This window comes from Melospiza melodia, chromosome 10 (genome assembly GCF_035770615.1).
Source record: "Melospiza melodia melodia isolate bMelMel2 chromosome 10, bMelMel2.pri, whole genome shotgun sequence".
NCBI classification, from domain to species: Eukaryota; Metazoa; Chordata; class Aves; order Passeriformes; family Passerellidae; genus Melospiza; species Melospiza melodia.
In genome coordinates this window covers 13,773,012-13,789,217 of record NC_086203.1, presented here as the reverse complement: position 1 = coordinate 13,789,217, position 16,206 = coordinate 13,773,012, and the positions used below count along the sequence as shown (strand labels likewise).

At 39.4% G+C, this 16,206-nt stretch overlaps 1 protein-coding gene across 1 annotated transcript in view; it reads left to right on the top strand.

Annotated features, from left to right (window-relative positions):
• The window catches only part of IARS1 (isoleucyl-tRNA synthetase 1), a 96,279-nt gene that overhangs the window by 19,688 nt on the left and 60,385 nt on the right, over nt 1-16,206 (top strand). Inside the window, exons 9-13 of the mRNA XM_063164433.1 lie at nt 636-723; nt 4,652-4,712; nt 6,473-6,568; nt 11,129-11,251; nt 12,691-12,782. Of these exons, the coding sequence (XP_063020503.1) occupies nt 636-723; nt 4,652-4,712; nt 6,473-6,568; nt 11,129-11,251; nt 12,691-12,782 (460 nt within the window). The remainder of the gene's footprint in view (nt 1-635; nt 724-4,651; nt 4,713-6,472; nt 6,569-11,128; nt 11,252-12,690; nt 12,783-16,206) is intronic.

Here is a 16,206-nt window from a genome sequence, read left to right as displayed (position 1 = left end):
ATTTCCCTGAGGCCCTGAGCTGGGTTTGGATGTCTCTGGCTCACTGCTGTGGGACAGTGACCCTAAGTTAGCAGCCTGAATAAAATTTGGCCTTGAAGTTAGGAAATCAGGCTGGTTTGGGATAGAAAATTAGTTTTCTTCATAACATTTCACTCAATTTTGATGTTAACTTTCTTTGTTGGTATATACTTATTTTATAAAGAAATGCAAGCATGTAATTGAAATAGCAAATCTCAGGAAGGCTGCATGAAGTGCAATCATTACCTCACAACTTAATAATATTGATTTAATGCAGTCATTGTCCATTTTCCAGTTTCAGTTACAATTTACTGAAACTTCTCAATTGCTTTTTTATTTGACTCAGCAATAATAGACAAGCTATTTCTGCCTCTGCAACAACAAAACACACTGAAAATCAGTGGCCTGGGTTTTATCCTGTGGTTTCTGTTTAAACTTAGCCTTTGGAAAGTGTTCCTTAACTGGCTGTGTGGAGAAAAAGTAGCTGGAAAGTAGTAAAGGATTATTTGGGCAGTTTTATTGTTACAATATCTTGCATACATTGAAAGGTTTCATAATGGTGCAAATGAAGGATCAAACTGAGATTTGTGAAACTCCTGTTTTATTTTATATTCTAGATAAAGCCACAGGGAAGATTTACATTTTGATGGAGTCCAGGCTGGTGGCACTGTACAAATCTGACAGTGAATATCAGATACTTGACAGGCAAGTACATAAATTATTATACTTGCTAGCTTTCAGTGTTTTTCTAAATGTTGTTAAGAAGATGGATTTCCCTGCATCTGTGTTTATATTTCAAAAATCTATAAAAGGAATTGAAATTTGCTGGAACAAATTGGTCTTGTATGTGAAGCTACAAATAGAAAAAAGTTTCATTGGGTCCCTGTATTGTGGGGAATAAAGGTTCCATAGTCCACCCTTCTCCTTTGTGTTTAGATAAAGGTAAAAGTTTGAGAAAATGCTGGAGGTGTGGTCCAGGTGCCTTCTTCCTTCTTCTACACATGATGTAAAGATTTAAAGGGAAATGGGCAAAGCAATCCCATTGGTTTTAGCAAATAAATATTACTTCTCTAATTAGTGGCAGCCATTGTTTTCTGCAGGGTGCTTGCTCATCTTGATTAGGTGGAAAAAGAGGAATTATTTGAGAAGTCAGGCTGGGCAGGGGGTGGAGATATTAAATTCTGTAGCTCTTTAGACAAAATGTCTGCCTTGGCTTCTCTTAAACATTTTGTATAAACCAGCAGCCTGTTGAAGAGGTCAAATACAACAAATATTTGTTTGTTCACTTTATTCAAAGAAACAAACAAACCAGGAAACCCTATAAAACCCCACATAACCACAATAAAAAAATAAAGACTAGAAATGGTTTTGAGAATAACACCCTTCTTCACTGGCATCAGTTATTTCTATTTTAGTCTTTTTATCAAGCATTTGAAAGCTGTAAATTGAAAAAGTAGAGGATATTTCAGCTAAGCAGTTACATGTAATCATTAAATTAGGGAAATGCAGAGCTGGAATGTTTAAGATGTTTCCTGTTCTGATGGTTCATACTGTGACAGTTGAATAATTTTAGATTTCTGCATTGATTTCTGCCCTTCCCCCCTCTCTGAGAATGCTCTTAATCTGTCACTTGGTCTGTACCAGTTTAAGCTGGTGTTCAGTTTCTGAGGATGATGTTCAGTGCTCTCATTCTTCAGGCTTGGCTGAACTTGTGATCTCTGGAGTTTTTCCCTCCCCTCTGAGTCATCAGTGGAATCACTGAACAGTGTCAGGCTGGTCGTGCCAGGCCCCACTGGGGATTTTCTGTTGGTCTGATACTGAATTAACAGCAACTTTCTCTGGAAGTGCTGGGGTATCCTCCAGTTCCATATCTCTGTGTGTTGGAATGATAAAGTGTCAAAGCTCTCACTAACATTGAGACCTAAATTTGATCTGATTGCTTGCTGTCTAAGCTGGCAATTCTGCCCCAAAAATTTTGGCTTTGTGTGGCTTGTTCTTGACAAATCCACATTTTATATTCTTTAGCACTTCTCTTACTAGAAACTGTCCATCCCTTGAAGTTGAATCAGGTTGTTAGATCTGTCTCAGTGGTTTTTAGGTCCATCAGTGCTTCAGTTCTCTTGGGAAATACAGATACTCTATTCCTTTTTGGTCTTTTGAAACCTGTTCAGAGTGTCTAAAAACTTCTATCAAAACCATTTTATGTTCTTAAGTATTTTCAAATACATTTGCTTTAGGCTTAAAAAAGAAGCAAGGTAGCTCATAGATTAAATTTGTTGATCTGTTGTCTTTTGTTTCCAAACTCTTCTTTTAATGCAATACTGCAAATTTAACTTCAATGTGAATGCAGTCATTCTATATCAGGAGTGCACAGAACATTTTGGCCTTCTTTTGATGTGGTGTCTTCATCAGAAATTGGAAGATCCTGCTCTTTAAGGCAATCATGAACATTTCAGGTGTTGTATTTATGTCCCTAACACCACCACTCACCCCCTCCAATCTCTGATTATTTTTAAATTTATTTTTTTAACCTCTGCCGATCTGTAAGGCTGCTAGCAAATCTCTTTGCAGAACAGTATATTTTAATTCTTTTTGTATTAGTGCTATGGTCTGTTCTCAAGCTGATTTCTTTTCTGGTTTTGGTCATGCTCCAGTTTTTCTGTTATGTAAAAATTAATTTTCCCAGATGTGAGACAGTTAAAAGGTAGCTGGTAGTTGAATGGTTCTGTGAAAGATTTAGATCTACAAGTATCTAAATTCATAGAAATGAAATTTACCACTTCTTCTTTTAACTTTTTTCTTCCTTTAGCTCACTTTTAAATTCTCAAGCAGTCAGGCCCTTGAGGGAGAAATTGATAGAACAAAATCTGTATCAGGATCAGGCTGAGGTCAGGAATGGTCTGATGAAAATGTTCAGTGTCTGAAGTCCCCTGAACTGGCTGCTTTGCCCTCATGAGTGTGTCTGGATGTATAAAGCCAATTTTGGCCATTCAGTGGATTCCTGTTTTATTTAGCAGAGGTGGGATGTGATTGCTGAGCATTTCCCTCCCCTTGTGTTAGATTTCAGTCCTTTGCCATATTAAAAATTTAATTTCTTCACACTGTTTTCCCTGGTTGTCTTTTTCTGGATTCTAAAGAATCCAAACCAGAGATTTCTGATCTCCTGAGAGTGAAGGATTGCTGAAGTGATTTTTAACCAACCTTATTGCTATACCTTAGGTCACAAGAAGGCACCATTGTATAAATTTTCAACCTGAAGTCCAGGACTTTGAGAAACAAAGCACTTCAGATCCCAAAATGAAAATCAGGAATGTGATCCACAACCTTTACCTTTCTCTGACTTGTGTTAAAAAAATATAACTACTTTATTTTTTTTTTAAGCCAATTTTGGTGCTTCACATTCTGTATCTGTGTGGCTGAGCACTGGGATGCTTCTCTCTCATCTGATCCTGATTAAGCACCTCAAACATTCCTAAAGCTGTTTGTAATGTAAAAACATATAAACCATCTGCAAAGCTGAGGCTTAAAATAGAAACCTCCCCTATTCCTAGAGGATATATTGTGTGTGCTGAGCTGGTATGGAGGGGCTTGACAGCTGGCCTGCAAGCAAAGCTGAGTTAATAGTAGAAATTAATAGAAGAATCAACAATTGACGACTTTCAAGTGTATCTATAACAAGGAAGAAGACAAAGCATGGAAACCAATTAGAAAAGATACATGAAAATTTTTGTAAGCTAGACTACTTTCCTTTCCCTGTGTGGGCTTGTTTTCTTGAACTGGGCAGTAAAAGCTGCTGCAGGTCCTCCCTGTGCAGGGAAACAGCTTTGGAAAGTCCCCCACTTTGAAAGAGTCAAGTGTTTTATGGTTTGGCCATTGTTTGGAAGTTGTAGATCAAGGCCAGAGCAGAGAGAGACCACAGCTGGGACACAGTCAGAGAGCCAGCCCATCTCTTAGATTAAGTTATGTTTTAAGTGGATTTTCCTCCTGAAGTTGGACAATTTAAGCACTTCCAGGGGAGTTCTGAGCTGCAAATCCCAACCTAAGCCGTGCCTTTGTCAGCTGCTGTCAGGGGCTGAGGGAGCCAGGCTCCATCTCTGCTCCTGTGCCTTGTTTGGCTCAGCTGCTCCCCAGGCAGCCCCGCCTGTGTGGGGTCATTCCCTGAGATCCCTCTGGAGAGTTTGGATGCCCAGTTTGGAATAAGGAATGAGATACCTGAGCTTCACAGGCTGCAATGCCCTGTGTCACAATCTCCTGTACATAAAACTTCAGGTGTTTTGGTCATTATTTACTGCTCTTGGACATGCTGAACTTTAGGGCTTTGTTGCTATGATTATTGTGTTTGATCCAGAAGATTCTTGCCCAGCTTTACCATAAGGAGCTTGTCATTAATGCTTAATTCCTTTATTAATTTACATTGATTGTTTGATTGAAGCCCATCAGGTACAAGTTGTTGACTGGTAGCAGAGATGCATAAAAGACATTGGTTTTTCTCCAGTTTACCACAGAGGTGGGAAGTAAATTTAAGGAAATTATTTTCTTCTTCTGAAATCAAATTCAAATAAATCAAAGAAGCAAATAGAAAAAACAGTTTTTAAAGTTGTTAATTTATGTTCTTGTAAATCCTTCTCCTCAGGTTTCCTGGTATTGTTCTTAAAGGCAAGAAATACAAACCACTCTTTGAATATTTTATTCAGGTAAGATGAACCAGTTTGGTGTTTGATACAGGATATAAAGACAAAAATAAAACCCATTCTGAGTATTCCTTGTTCATATTATAAAAAGATCTTGGGTTCTAATAAGAAACTCCAGATTGTATTAAATAGTGAAAGTTTGAAAAACAGTGTTGACTTTTTTCTCTAATTTTTTCCTTTAAGTTTTAAATGTACTCAGTGTAAACACTGGTTGATAAATAGAAGTTTGATTTCAGATTGAAGAGAAACTTCAGTACATATTAACCAGTACATATTAACAAATATTCTCTCCTTTTCTCATCTGGTGAGTGTTGTCTTCCTCCTAAGCCCAGCTTTGTCTTCACAAGGGAATGACTTGGATAACAGCCACAGACATGTCATTGTCATTTCCCACTGAAGATTTAAAATCCTTTGCTACAACCCTACTGATGTATCAGATTTATCTGGATGCAGCTTTTCAGCTGCATTAAGTCTGGCATCATAGATGATAAAAGAATATCTAGAAACAGGAGAGTTCCTAGAGAATTTTTCTAATTTTTTAAAAAAACATCTGATTAAAAGGTGATTAAAATCTGATGAAGAGGTGCAGCACTGCTGGCCAGGCAGCTGGGAACTGCTGTGAGGGATTTGGCCATTTGAGACATTTCCTGTTCTGAAAGATGTGCAGGAGTCAGCAAAGGTGGGAAAACCTCTGCAGGGAGCAATCTCTGATCTTTCTAGAGGAAAGTCAAACACAGCTGAATGTGGAATATTGGACTGTGCATCTGAGGGTTGGAATGGATAAATTTTGTGAGTCCTGTTGTACTTGTAAGGAGCAGATGGGGGCATCTACAATTTTTTATTTAGAATGGAGATCTTATCTCAAAATAGCTCCCTTCAGAACAAGCCAAACTTAATATTTTGTAACATATTTGGTTCAGCTGTGACTGCAGTATTTATTTTACTATTTTTGTTTTAGGGAATAGTAAATAACCCTTTATTTTTCATTATCTGTATACTGAACACACTGAAAATTCTCATATCTTTTCTTAGCAATTTTTTTCCTGGATTTTCTCTTCTCTCTGTTTTTAGTTGGTATTTACCATGCTCTTATTCTCTGGAGGAAATAAGGAAAATGTGTGACTATAAAATCAAAATTTTATTTAATTCAGAGGTATAGGGGACATACAAAAATGCAGGGAAACTTTTGTACCTTTCTTGGTTTCCCCACATTCAGGAGTGTATTGATTTGCAGTCTGTTAAGCACAGAACTGTGTGAAGATCTGTGGCTTGAGGAGTAATTGACTTGGAGGCCTTCTGGAGAGGTGTGAGATTTAATCACACTTGACACTCTTTAAATGAAGTACACAGGTGTCTGGGCTATGGGAAGTCATTAAGTCATGGCAGGGATGTCACATTTTACTGTGTCACTGATTTTTGATGCACTTCTTTCCTCTTTTGTGTGGCTTGTGGCTCTGCCAGGTTCTGAGCAACTCTGTTTTGCTCTATGTGTGTTAATGAATATCAAAATAGAAAAATAAAAATATTAAAAATGAATTAATATATAATACATAATATATAATAGATCATATATGATATATGATATGATATATGACATGATATAATAAATAATATATAATACATGACATGATACATGACATGATACATGACATGATACATGACATGATACATGATATATATTATATATCTATAAATTATATTTATAATAAATAATCAATGAGCAAATAGTAAATAATATATAAAATGATATTTTTGTGTTACAGTGCAAAGAAAATGGTGCTTTTACTGTGGTGGTGGATGGTTATGTGAAGGAGGAGGAAGGCACAGGGGTTGTCCATCAGGCTCCCTATTTTGGTGCTGTAAGTATCAAGTACACTGTAGTGTATCTGTGATGTGAATTTTGGCCAGCACACATTGCTTGGTTTTCCAGCTCCTGGGGACTCTCTCAGGGTGAGTGATGTTCAACAATCTTCCCATTTGCTGCTTAAAAGTGTAAGAATATAATGTAGCTTTGTATTCTCATGAACTCTTCCACTTAGTGCCTGTGCTAGGCTGGAGATTTTTGTGTCCCCCTCTGGAGTTTGTGTTGTGTGAGCTGAACTCACCACTGGATCTTTTGGGGGTGTCACTGAGCTCAGCTTTTCTCAGTCTGAAGCTGGAGCTTTGGGAAGGGCTGGTCTGTGGCACTGGTAGTGAAAACTGGCTTTGCTAAGTGATGATTTTGGTTGGGAACAGCAGTTCTGCTCAGTGTTTCAATTTCATTACTCACTGGGCTTTTAGAGAATGAGAAAATGCTTTCACTGCTTTTGTCCTGAGACTATCCCTTGGTGTGAAAGGATTTTGTTGCACTCCATTATTTTTTTTTTCCTGTCTTTATTGTCCCTTCTCTCAGTCTGTTCTTTTTTAAGGCTAAGAGGAATAATTTGTCATGGATTTAATCATTTCAGTTTTTAGACACTTGAATTAAATGCACTGTTTTAGGCTCATTGTCCTTTCTGTGGAGTGTCCTGTCTTCAGCCATTATCCAAAGATGCCCTCAAAAAACTTGCAGTGCCTAGCAATTAGCAATCCCTGGACCACGAGCTCTGTCATAATTTCCAGAGAAACTTGGCATTAGCAACAGGCCTCTTTGTATTCATGTGAAATAGCCCATCCTCTTCCATCCTTTTTGCCCTGCATTTTGCTGAAGGGAACATCCATTGTGGTGGTGTTTCCCTTGTCAGGGTGATGGTTGATATGAAAAGATGTTCCAGCTTAATATAGCTCTGAATAAAGCAAATTAGAGTGGGTTGTGTTAGCAGTTAATGAAGGAATGGTGGTGGCTGGTCAGTGTCCTCAGGAGGGTAAATCCTGTCCCACTTCTCCTCAGACTCTCCCCTGCAGCTGAATCCTGGGTGTTCCAGAGGGTGGGAGTTCATTTAGAGTCAGGAGCTCTTGCTGTGGGAGATGGAGGGGAAGGAGCTCTGGAAGAAGCTTTCCCTGGACAGGAAAGAATCACAAAATCCCTAAGAGTGGATTGTGTATTTGCACAGTCCAGTTAAATTTATTGGAAACAGCTTGTTGGAAACCTTGACTGGCCTCTTAGAGCAAAGATTATCTGCCCTCTTTTATTTGATTTTTTTAATAAGCCCACTGAGTTTTGTAAACACAGAGGAAAAAATATTTTACTCTCTCTCTCCTCTGGGAAATCAGCAATTACTTGTAAAACATTTTTTTTATGAAAAAAACCTGAGAGTAACAGTTAAATGCTTCACAAAGAAAAAAATACATAAAACATTGTGTGAGGAAAAAGTGCACAGACATCACAAACAAAACCTTGCAGTCATAGCTAAGGAGAGGTTTGATAATTTTGGTGCCTGAGTCAATGGGCTGTGCTGCCTTCACAAGGAAAGTGCACAGTGTGTGTTGCACTTAAAGCTGCTGCCTTCTTTTTGGGGTGCATGTAATTCAGTTTTGACAGCCCCTGGATTATTTCTGTTCAGAAAAGCTCCCAGAGGTGCTGGTGTAAGCTCAGGATTTCATTATTACACAGCAGGCTCTGTGCAGAATCCTGCTGGTATTGCTTGTTGGCCTTCAGACAGGCTTAGCTGAAGGAAGGGAGATGGTTCATGGTAGCAGGCAGGGTTCTGTTCCTGCTTAATTGGCTCCTCTGCACCTTCCTGTTGAGGTGAAGGTGAATAAAAAAGGAATAACTGCACCAGGATGGTCAGAGGTGAGGAAACAAAGCACAGTCCTTCACAGCAAGCCTTGAGTCTTGTCTCTGTCCCTTCCCATCAATATAAGTGAGTCCCTTTGATAAATAAATTTGGAAAGACAGGGTTTTATTTACTTATTTATTTAAAATCCTACTTATCCTAAAATCCTACATGATACATGTTCTGTATTGCTGATAGCTCAGCAATGTATCCTTCTCCAAAAAAAATAGAAAGTAAAAATTCACTTCCATTTAGTTCCAGGTGTTGTTTCATTGTCTTGTGTGATGCCTTTGCCAAATGCAAGCTGCCACACCATATCAGAGCACTCTGTTATTTCAGTTCAAAAGACATCAAAATTAAAGCTCACAGAACAAGACAAACCTGTATTAAAAATGCTGTAAACTCATTGTACCTCCAGATTAACATGACACTGAAATTCAGCTGCTCAGGTATTTCATCATATGTAGATGTATGTGCAGTCAACTTAAAAGCTTTAGTAACACTTGAATTTGCATACAAATTTTTAATTTGCAATGCTGCTAGTGCCTGCTCAGGCTGTGACACACAACTTTCATAGATCTGTTACTGATGCACTTTTTTTTCAGTGCCTGACACTTTTGGCAAAAGTGATGTTTGTTTTTGCTAAGAAGTGCTGAAGGTGAACATTTGACTTCGTGTTCCTGTTATTTTGTTAAAATTTCACATAAAAAGCTTTTGATTTCTCACAAATGAGCTGTACTTATTAATTTTGTATATTACAACTTCTGTGTGTTATCTTTTGAGGGATTTTGGGGTGCAGGAGTGACCACTATCTTGGAATAGTGCAGGAGTAACTCCTATCCTGGAAAAACCTGATGTTGATCTTGGCTTTTATGTGAGCAGTAGTGTTGTGTGCCAGAAACTGTCCTCACTGTTGGAGAGGCTCTTCTGGGTCACAAGGGCAGGGGCAATAATTATGGGATGCTTTCTGCAGCTGCTGGACAGGTGTCCTGGTTTAGGGCAAATTTGGGAGAGAATCTCCAAAGGGGGCCCCTCCAGACAGCAAACCCAACTGGTTTGGGAAGGATTCCTCAGAGAGAAGTGGAAAGAACTTGTTTATTTAACAGGCACAGCACCCCCAGCACACTGAATGAACAATACCAGGTGACACCTCTCTGAAAAAGATGACAAATTCAGAAAGTCTCTCTTGGGAGTGGTTGCTCTGTTATCAGTCCCTCTGGTGCTGGGGCAGCTGCTGCAGCCACAAGGTGCAAATTCTCGGTGTTTCCCAGGTTCAGACTGGAGCTGGTTTGAGTAGGTCCAAAAAAGGAAAGGAGAAACAATCCAGGAAGAAATTTGGACTGTCTAGCTAAACTAGCTAATGAGCAGAAGCAAGAGGAAGCAGAAGCAAAGTGAAAAGGAAAGCAAAAAGCAAAAGCAGCACCATGTATTGTGCCGTCTGTATGTCTTTCTGATAAGAAACCAAACCAAAACTTTCACTCTTCAGAGCCAGTCTTGAAGGCAAAGAACATGATATCCAGCATAAACAAAACACAGGAATGAGGATACAAGCATCATAACACCACCCTAGGACAACAGGGCTGGGAGTGCTGAGGCTGCAGGGATTCTGTGTGTAAGGCTTTGGTCCATGAAGCAACCAACTTCCCCATCTGTGGATGGATTTCATCCTTGTAAAACACAGCAGGTCTGGCTTAGGAGAATGGGAGCCTCAGGGGTAGTGGGGAGAGCTGGAGGGGCTGGGTGAGGCCACAAAGGACATGGGAGCCCTGCCCTGGCACCCCAGAGCTGGCTCACCTGGCTTGGTCAGGGCCAGGGAAGGAGAGCTCAGGGAGCTGTGGAGCCCTGCATGTGAAATGTGCATTTACACCCTGTCCTTGGGCAGCCTCAGAGGGTGCTGTAGGTGCAGCTCCTGTGAAACAGCTGCTGTGTATCCTGGGTCAGATACAGATTTACTGTCACTTCAGCCTGGAAGCTAAAATCTAAACTTTTCTATCCCCCTACTGATTTTGTTTTAATCTTTTCTCCGATACCATTGTTGTTCAGTCATGTTCTGGAAAGTCTGAAGCAACCTTTTTTTTTTTTTTTTTTTTTTTTTTTTCCCTTACTGCTACAGGAAATTAAAAATTTAAATGGAGACAGGCCAGGAAAAAAGAACTATGATGTTGTCCATGTGTGGTTCTTGGTCAGTAGCATTGCCTATGGGCCAAAAATGATTGAGAAATACAGGTTTAAAGGCTTTGGCTCGTTAAGACATTCAGAAAATGGGATTGCTTACGTGAAATGCCAGAATTAGATTGATTAAAACAACCTGCTTTCTGAAACATGCCCTGTTGGCTGGAGAGCTGGGCAGATCCAGGCTCAGGATGGAGTGATGGATTCCCTTGCCATGCAAGGGTTGCCTGAAGCTGTTCACTCCATGGGTGTGTGTGTGCTCAGACACATAAAATACATGTGTGTATATGCACTGATGTGCAGAGAAACACATCCACATATCCCCTGTACTAGGGCACAGCCTGAAGAAATCATAATTTTCTGCATGAATAAAACTACAATCCTGTAAAAAAGGACTTTTTCGTAAGCACTTGGGATTAGTGAAGCCTGAGTATTTTGCTATTCTTGTCCAGTCATCACATTTTCTGTTGAATATTTCATTTCTGTTTCGAGGGATGGATATCTTAGCCAGTATTTTGTATTCTTACAGCTTGCTGCTTGTCTCTTTTGCAGGATGATTACAGAGTCTGCATGGATTTTAATATCATTCAGAAGGACTCTGTGCCTGTGTGTCCTGTGGACGCATCAGGCTGCTTCACAGCAGAAGTGACTGACTTTGCTGGGCAGTATGTGAAGGTCAGTGGGCCTGAAATACTTTATTCAAGACATTTTATATATAGTAGGAGATTTCTTTTCTTTCCCTGTGTGGGCTTGTTTTCAATGTGTGACTGGTATCTGGATAAATGAAAATTTGTTTTAACATTTTTTTAATTTGTTAATTAAGCAGCTGAGAAAAAAGTTGAAATGCAAGTGATGATGTGGTGAGAGGGCAGAGGAGGATCCTGTTTGCAGACTCTCACTCACTCTGAGCTTTCTCCTGACACACATGTCATGTCCAGAGTCTCCAGGCACATCTGCAGGGCCTCCCTCACCTCTGGATGACTCTGGATTTCCAGGTGCCATCACTAAGTTTCTCCCAGCCAGTTAATGTAATGTGACTCCCTAGAAAAGAGAAATTCCATCCTTTCCCCACTTGTGGGCTGTGCTGCAGTGGGAATTTACTTGCAGCAGATGCAGGAGAATCCCTGGAAAAGGAAACCCCCAGGAACTCCACATTGCTGCAGATGCAAATCCCGAGCAGGGAGTGCCTCTTAAATTCCATGTCCTGAGAAAACAAATTGCTTTTAGCCCTGCTGCTCCAGTTTGATAGCAAAGCAAGTTCTGGAAACAAACGCCATGCAAGATTTTACAGTCTTTTCCAATTAAGTTGAGGATTCAATCAGTTGTCTTTCCTTCCTGCTTTGTGCATTAAGGCAAATAAGAGGACACTGGAGGCTCCATGTTTAGCTTCTTGCTGGTAAAAATCTGAATGCAAGGCTCTTGGAAAATTATCTTATGATACTGAATTTTTCACTCGTGGATATTTGTATTTTTTTTTCCTTAATGTCATATTGACACTTGTATGTTCAGTAGATTGTCTTGAATTATCAATACATGAAATTGATTGAATTATCAATTATCAAATTTCCAGCTTAGCATGAAATCCCAGTTAGTTAGGGAGGTACTGTGAAATATGCTTCAAATTCTGAAAATCAGTCATTTTAGAGGAATGTGGTATCAGGAAGTTTAAATATTAGGTAAAAAGCACTGTGTGATTTCCTGCCACAAAATTAGAAGACTCAGTCATTAGGATATTAAACAGTGTGGTTTCTGGCTTCTATTGGTGCTTCAGAAAATCTAAATTTTACACACAGTTTTGTGTATATGGAAAGGGAGTTAAGGGTATAAAAAGACTGATGCTTTAATTTATGAATTTTAATGTATTCATATAGCAGAGACACATTGAAGACACTGTAAATAAACAAGGTTTGGAGAGCAAATAACTTTGCAAATTTAGTGTTTTACAGTGCCCCTGCAGGAAATGTATAAACTTGATAGCAACTTTGTGTGTGTGTGTGTGTAAATGCTGGGTTATGCATAGATTTTTTTATAAAAATATATATAATTTGAATATCTGAGACAAACCCTGTGGCAGCTTAGAGCAGTGTGCATTCCAAGGCCAATGTGTGTTTCAGGATGCAGATAAGCACATCATCAAATGGCTGAAGGAGAAGGGCCGGCTCATCCACAGCACCACCTTCCAGCACAGCTACCCCTTCTGCTGGAGGTAAGCTCACCCCTGCACCTGCCTTCAGCACAGCTTCCTAACACACAAATTCTTCAGCTTTCTCCCATATTTTCCCCTCTTTTACTTAATTTTCCTGCCAAAACTAAAAGTAACACAAACCGAGGTTATTAGTTCAGGCGAGCTCCAGTTTTGGTTTAGTCATCAAGAAATTTTTCTTTTTTTTTGCCATAAAACTGATGAATTTAGGTGTAGTGCTGAAATTTAGTTTCTATTCATGGTTTTAAATGTAGTTTGTAGTTTGTGTTGCTCATTTCTTGGGGTAGAACTCCTAACTAACCACCTCTTGTAAAAAAGGTTATTTTTTAAGCAGCTGAGTGATGGGAAAGGATTTTTTTGATACCCTTTGAATTGTATCCAAATAAGCATATCACAGAAGGTCTTTAGATGTTGGTGTTAAAGCTTTGTATGTTTTGAATGAAATGGCTGAAATATAGCTCTTCTGTACCTTGTAGAATGACTTATTTCTTTGAAAGAAGCCCAGTTGCCTAAAATGTGGAAACATCTCCCTAGGTGGAGGTCTCTGGGGGAAGTCTCCATGTGGAATTCTCCATGGGCCTTCAGTATCAGTGAACAAACAAGTTTTGTTTCTGAGGAGTACAGGGCTAGACAGATTTAATCTAGAAATGAAGCTTGTTTTTATTAGTGTCTTCCCTGGTTTGAAATTTCCATGGTTGCTGTTGTAAAAAATCACCAAACCATTTCAAATTAAAAGAAAAAGAACCTTCAGTAACCTTTTAGTAGAGTATTGAATTCTTATTATGAGCAAAGACAGACTTAAATTAAAATATCTAATTTAATTATCTGAAATGGCTTGAAGATTTTAAGTCTTATCTGATGTATACAGCACCTGTACTGAAATAGCTGTGATAAAAGCTCATCTCTCTGTCTGGCTCTGACTCTGCCAGGTGAAGTGTTCTAGCAGGGTACATTTATCTTTAATTTATAGCAAAAATAACCTTTGCTTGCTCTTGAGCAGCAGGATTGGTTTGTTTCTAGCAGCTGCCTGGAGGAAGAAGGGAAATTGCTCTTCAAGTGTTACGTGCTTGATGATTTGGGACAGCTCTTGAAAAATGACAGGCCCAAAATCAAGCAAGGCTTGTGTTTTTCTTGTGCAGCAACTCAAATATCCAGTCATGGCCTTCTGAGAGAAAAGCAGGGATGCAGAAGTGCTGATTCTGTATAAGATCCTTAATCCTGCCACTCTGTTGACATTTTTGTTGATGGATGATAAGTTGCAGGCAGCACCTAGCAGCAAATTATCCGGTGGGAAGAACCGAACAATGGATGCTACTTGAAAAGCTCATTTCACTGCCATCACAAATCAAACCATAATTGGAATATGCTAAAAGTAGAAGAGTAGTTCTTAACTTTGAACATGGTTATAAGTTATATTGATTAATGGAAGAAAACTTTGCAATCAGACTCTTCTTAATGTACTCCTGCTTTTCCCTGAAACCAAGCAGTTGTTGAATCCTTGGGATGTTGAGAAATTTGCCTTCTCTTTTCACATGTCATGAAATCAGGATCCTTCTCTGTTAAGTAACTTTCTGTCAACTAAACTTTATGAAAAACACAACAGCTTGGTAAGGACAGAGTAGATAATTTTCAGTTAGAATTTGTCTTTATTAGAACTGGTGAAAATGGAAGACATTGGTCAGAACTGGAGATCTTGGGAGTCTTGAGATCTTGGGTGTCCCTCACAGCTCCTGCCTGCCATTCCTTTGGGAACAGTGTTGGGAAGCTCCTCCACTGGCAGATGTGGAGCTTTGACTTTTCCAAACCAGTAAGGCAAAGCCAAGAAGCATCTTTATAGCATGGGCTCAATCATTGATCATTTCATTCCTAAATTACAAGAAAATGGAATAGGATCACAATTAATGTGATTTGATTCTTGTGATGTGTTTCTAAAGGATCTGTCTGTAAGGGGAACAAGACTTTGTTCAGTTGGGACAGAGAGGAATGGTAAGGCAGGAACTTTGTGAGCATTAGACTTGGATTTAAGGTCTGTCTGGGTGTTTTTCCCCTTGTGTTGATGGAAAACAAACCCAGCAGTGAGTATTTCTCATTTGATAGCAATGAGTATTTCTCATTTGATTCTACAGTAAAATCCACTTGGACCTGGATTCCTCAACCTCCTCACCAGTCATGAGGGGCATAAACATGGGAGGTGTCACTGCTTGGGCAGATTTTACTGTTTTGTTCTCTGCAGTCTCCTGCTGAGGCACTGCTTGGTAGTACCAGAAGAAAAATATTCAGGGAAACTTTGTCCTCTCCCATTTATTGTTGTTGTAGGAGGAGCAGAGCCCTGGGGGTGCTTGGAGTGGTTATCAGGTGTTATAACCTCTGTATTGGGTGGGAAATGTTCCCCTGCTGGGCCTTTGGTACAGATCTCCCAGCCAGCCCCACCTGCTGCTCTCCTCACCATTGCCCCAACCTTCCTTTTCCAACATGTGAAGATCATGTGAGAAATTTTAAATATAAATTTTTAATATCAATTTTTTGTTCTCCTTGTTTGCACTTACTCAAGACCTTGTGATCATCATTCTTCAGCACATCTGAAACAAGATACTCAGTGAAATCAAAACACCTTGTAGCTTGGGGAATGTTTTCTTTTTTACTGTGTGAGCAGTGAACTCAACTGTTCCCATTTTTTAAATTAAATTAAATTTGTAGCAAACCATCAGTAGGTTTGCCTTTAATAGCTAGGACACAACTACATTATTGTTACTTTGAGCTTTCACCACTTCCTTTAAGGTTATAGGTAGTTTAACACTTAAGCACATGGAAACATACAGCTATAGTTAAAATGGAAAGTCCTTTGAAGTATAGTGTTAAAAGAAACAATGTGTTTTTTATTGTTGGGCTTTGTGCACTGTGAGTTCAGCTTTTAAGGTCTGAACAACCTTTGCTGTGGGTTTTCTTTCTTTTGTGGGTCAGGCAGGTGCGCCTTTAGCAAGTGCTGGCACAGTAGCAGCTTGAATTTACATCATAACCAGCAGTACTTGGTGGATTTCAAATGTGTTATTGCTGTGGGTATAAGTGAAATGAATTAAACTTTGGCTGTTTGTAGTGCTCACTGCACATGGGAGATAACAGGAGTTTCTCAGGTGAACTTTTGTGTATTGCCAAGTTCTGAACCAAAGTGACTCAAACAAAAGTAATATTTTTCAGAAACATTTTGTAGAGTGGAATGATGCTAAAGGAGAATGAGGTTCTTGTCTCAGTGTTGTTTTCTCCTCTGTACCCACAGATCCTATCCTCTAGGGCTCTTCTCCCTCCTCAAAATGGAATAATGGGATGGATGGGAAGGGTTAGAAATGTCTGAGCCCTGCTAGTGACCTGTGCCCACTGCTGGATCCCAGGATCCTTCAGAAGGATGTGCTGCCTGAACAGTTATTCAAGA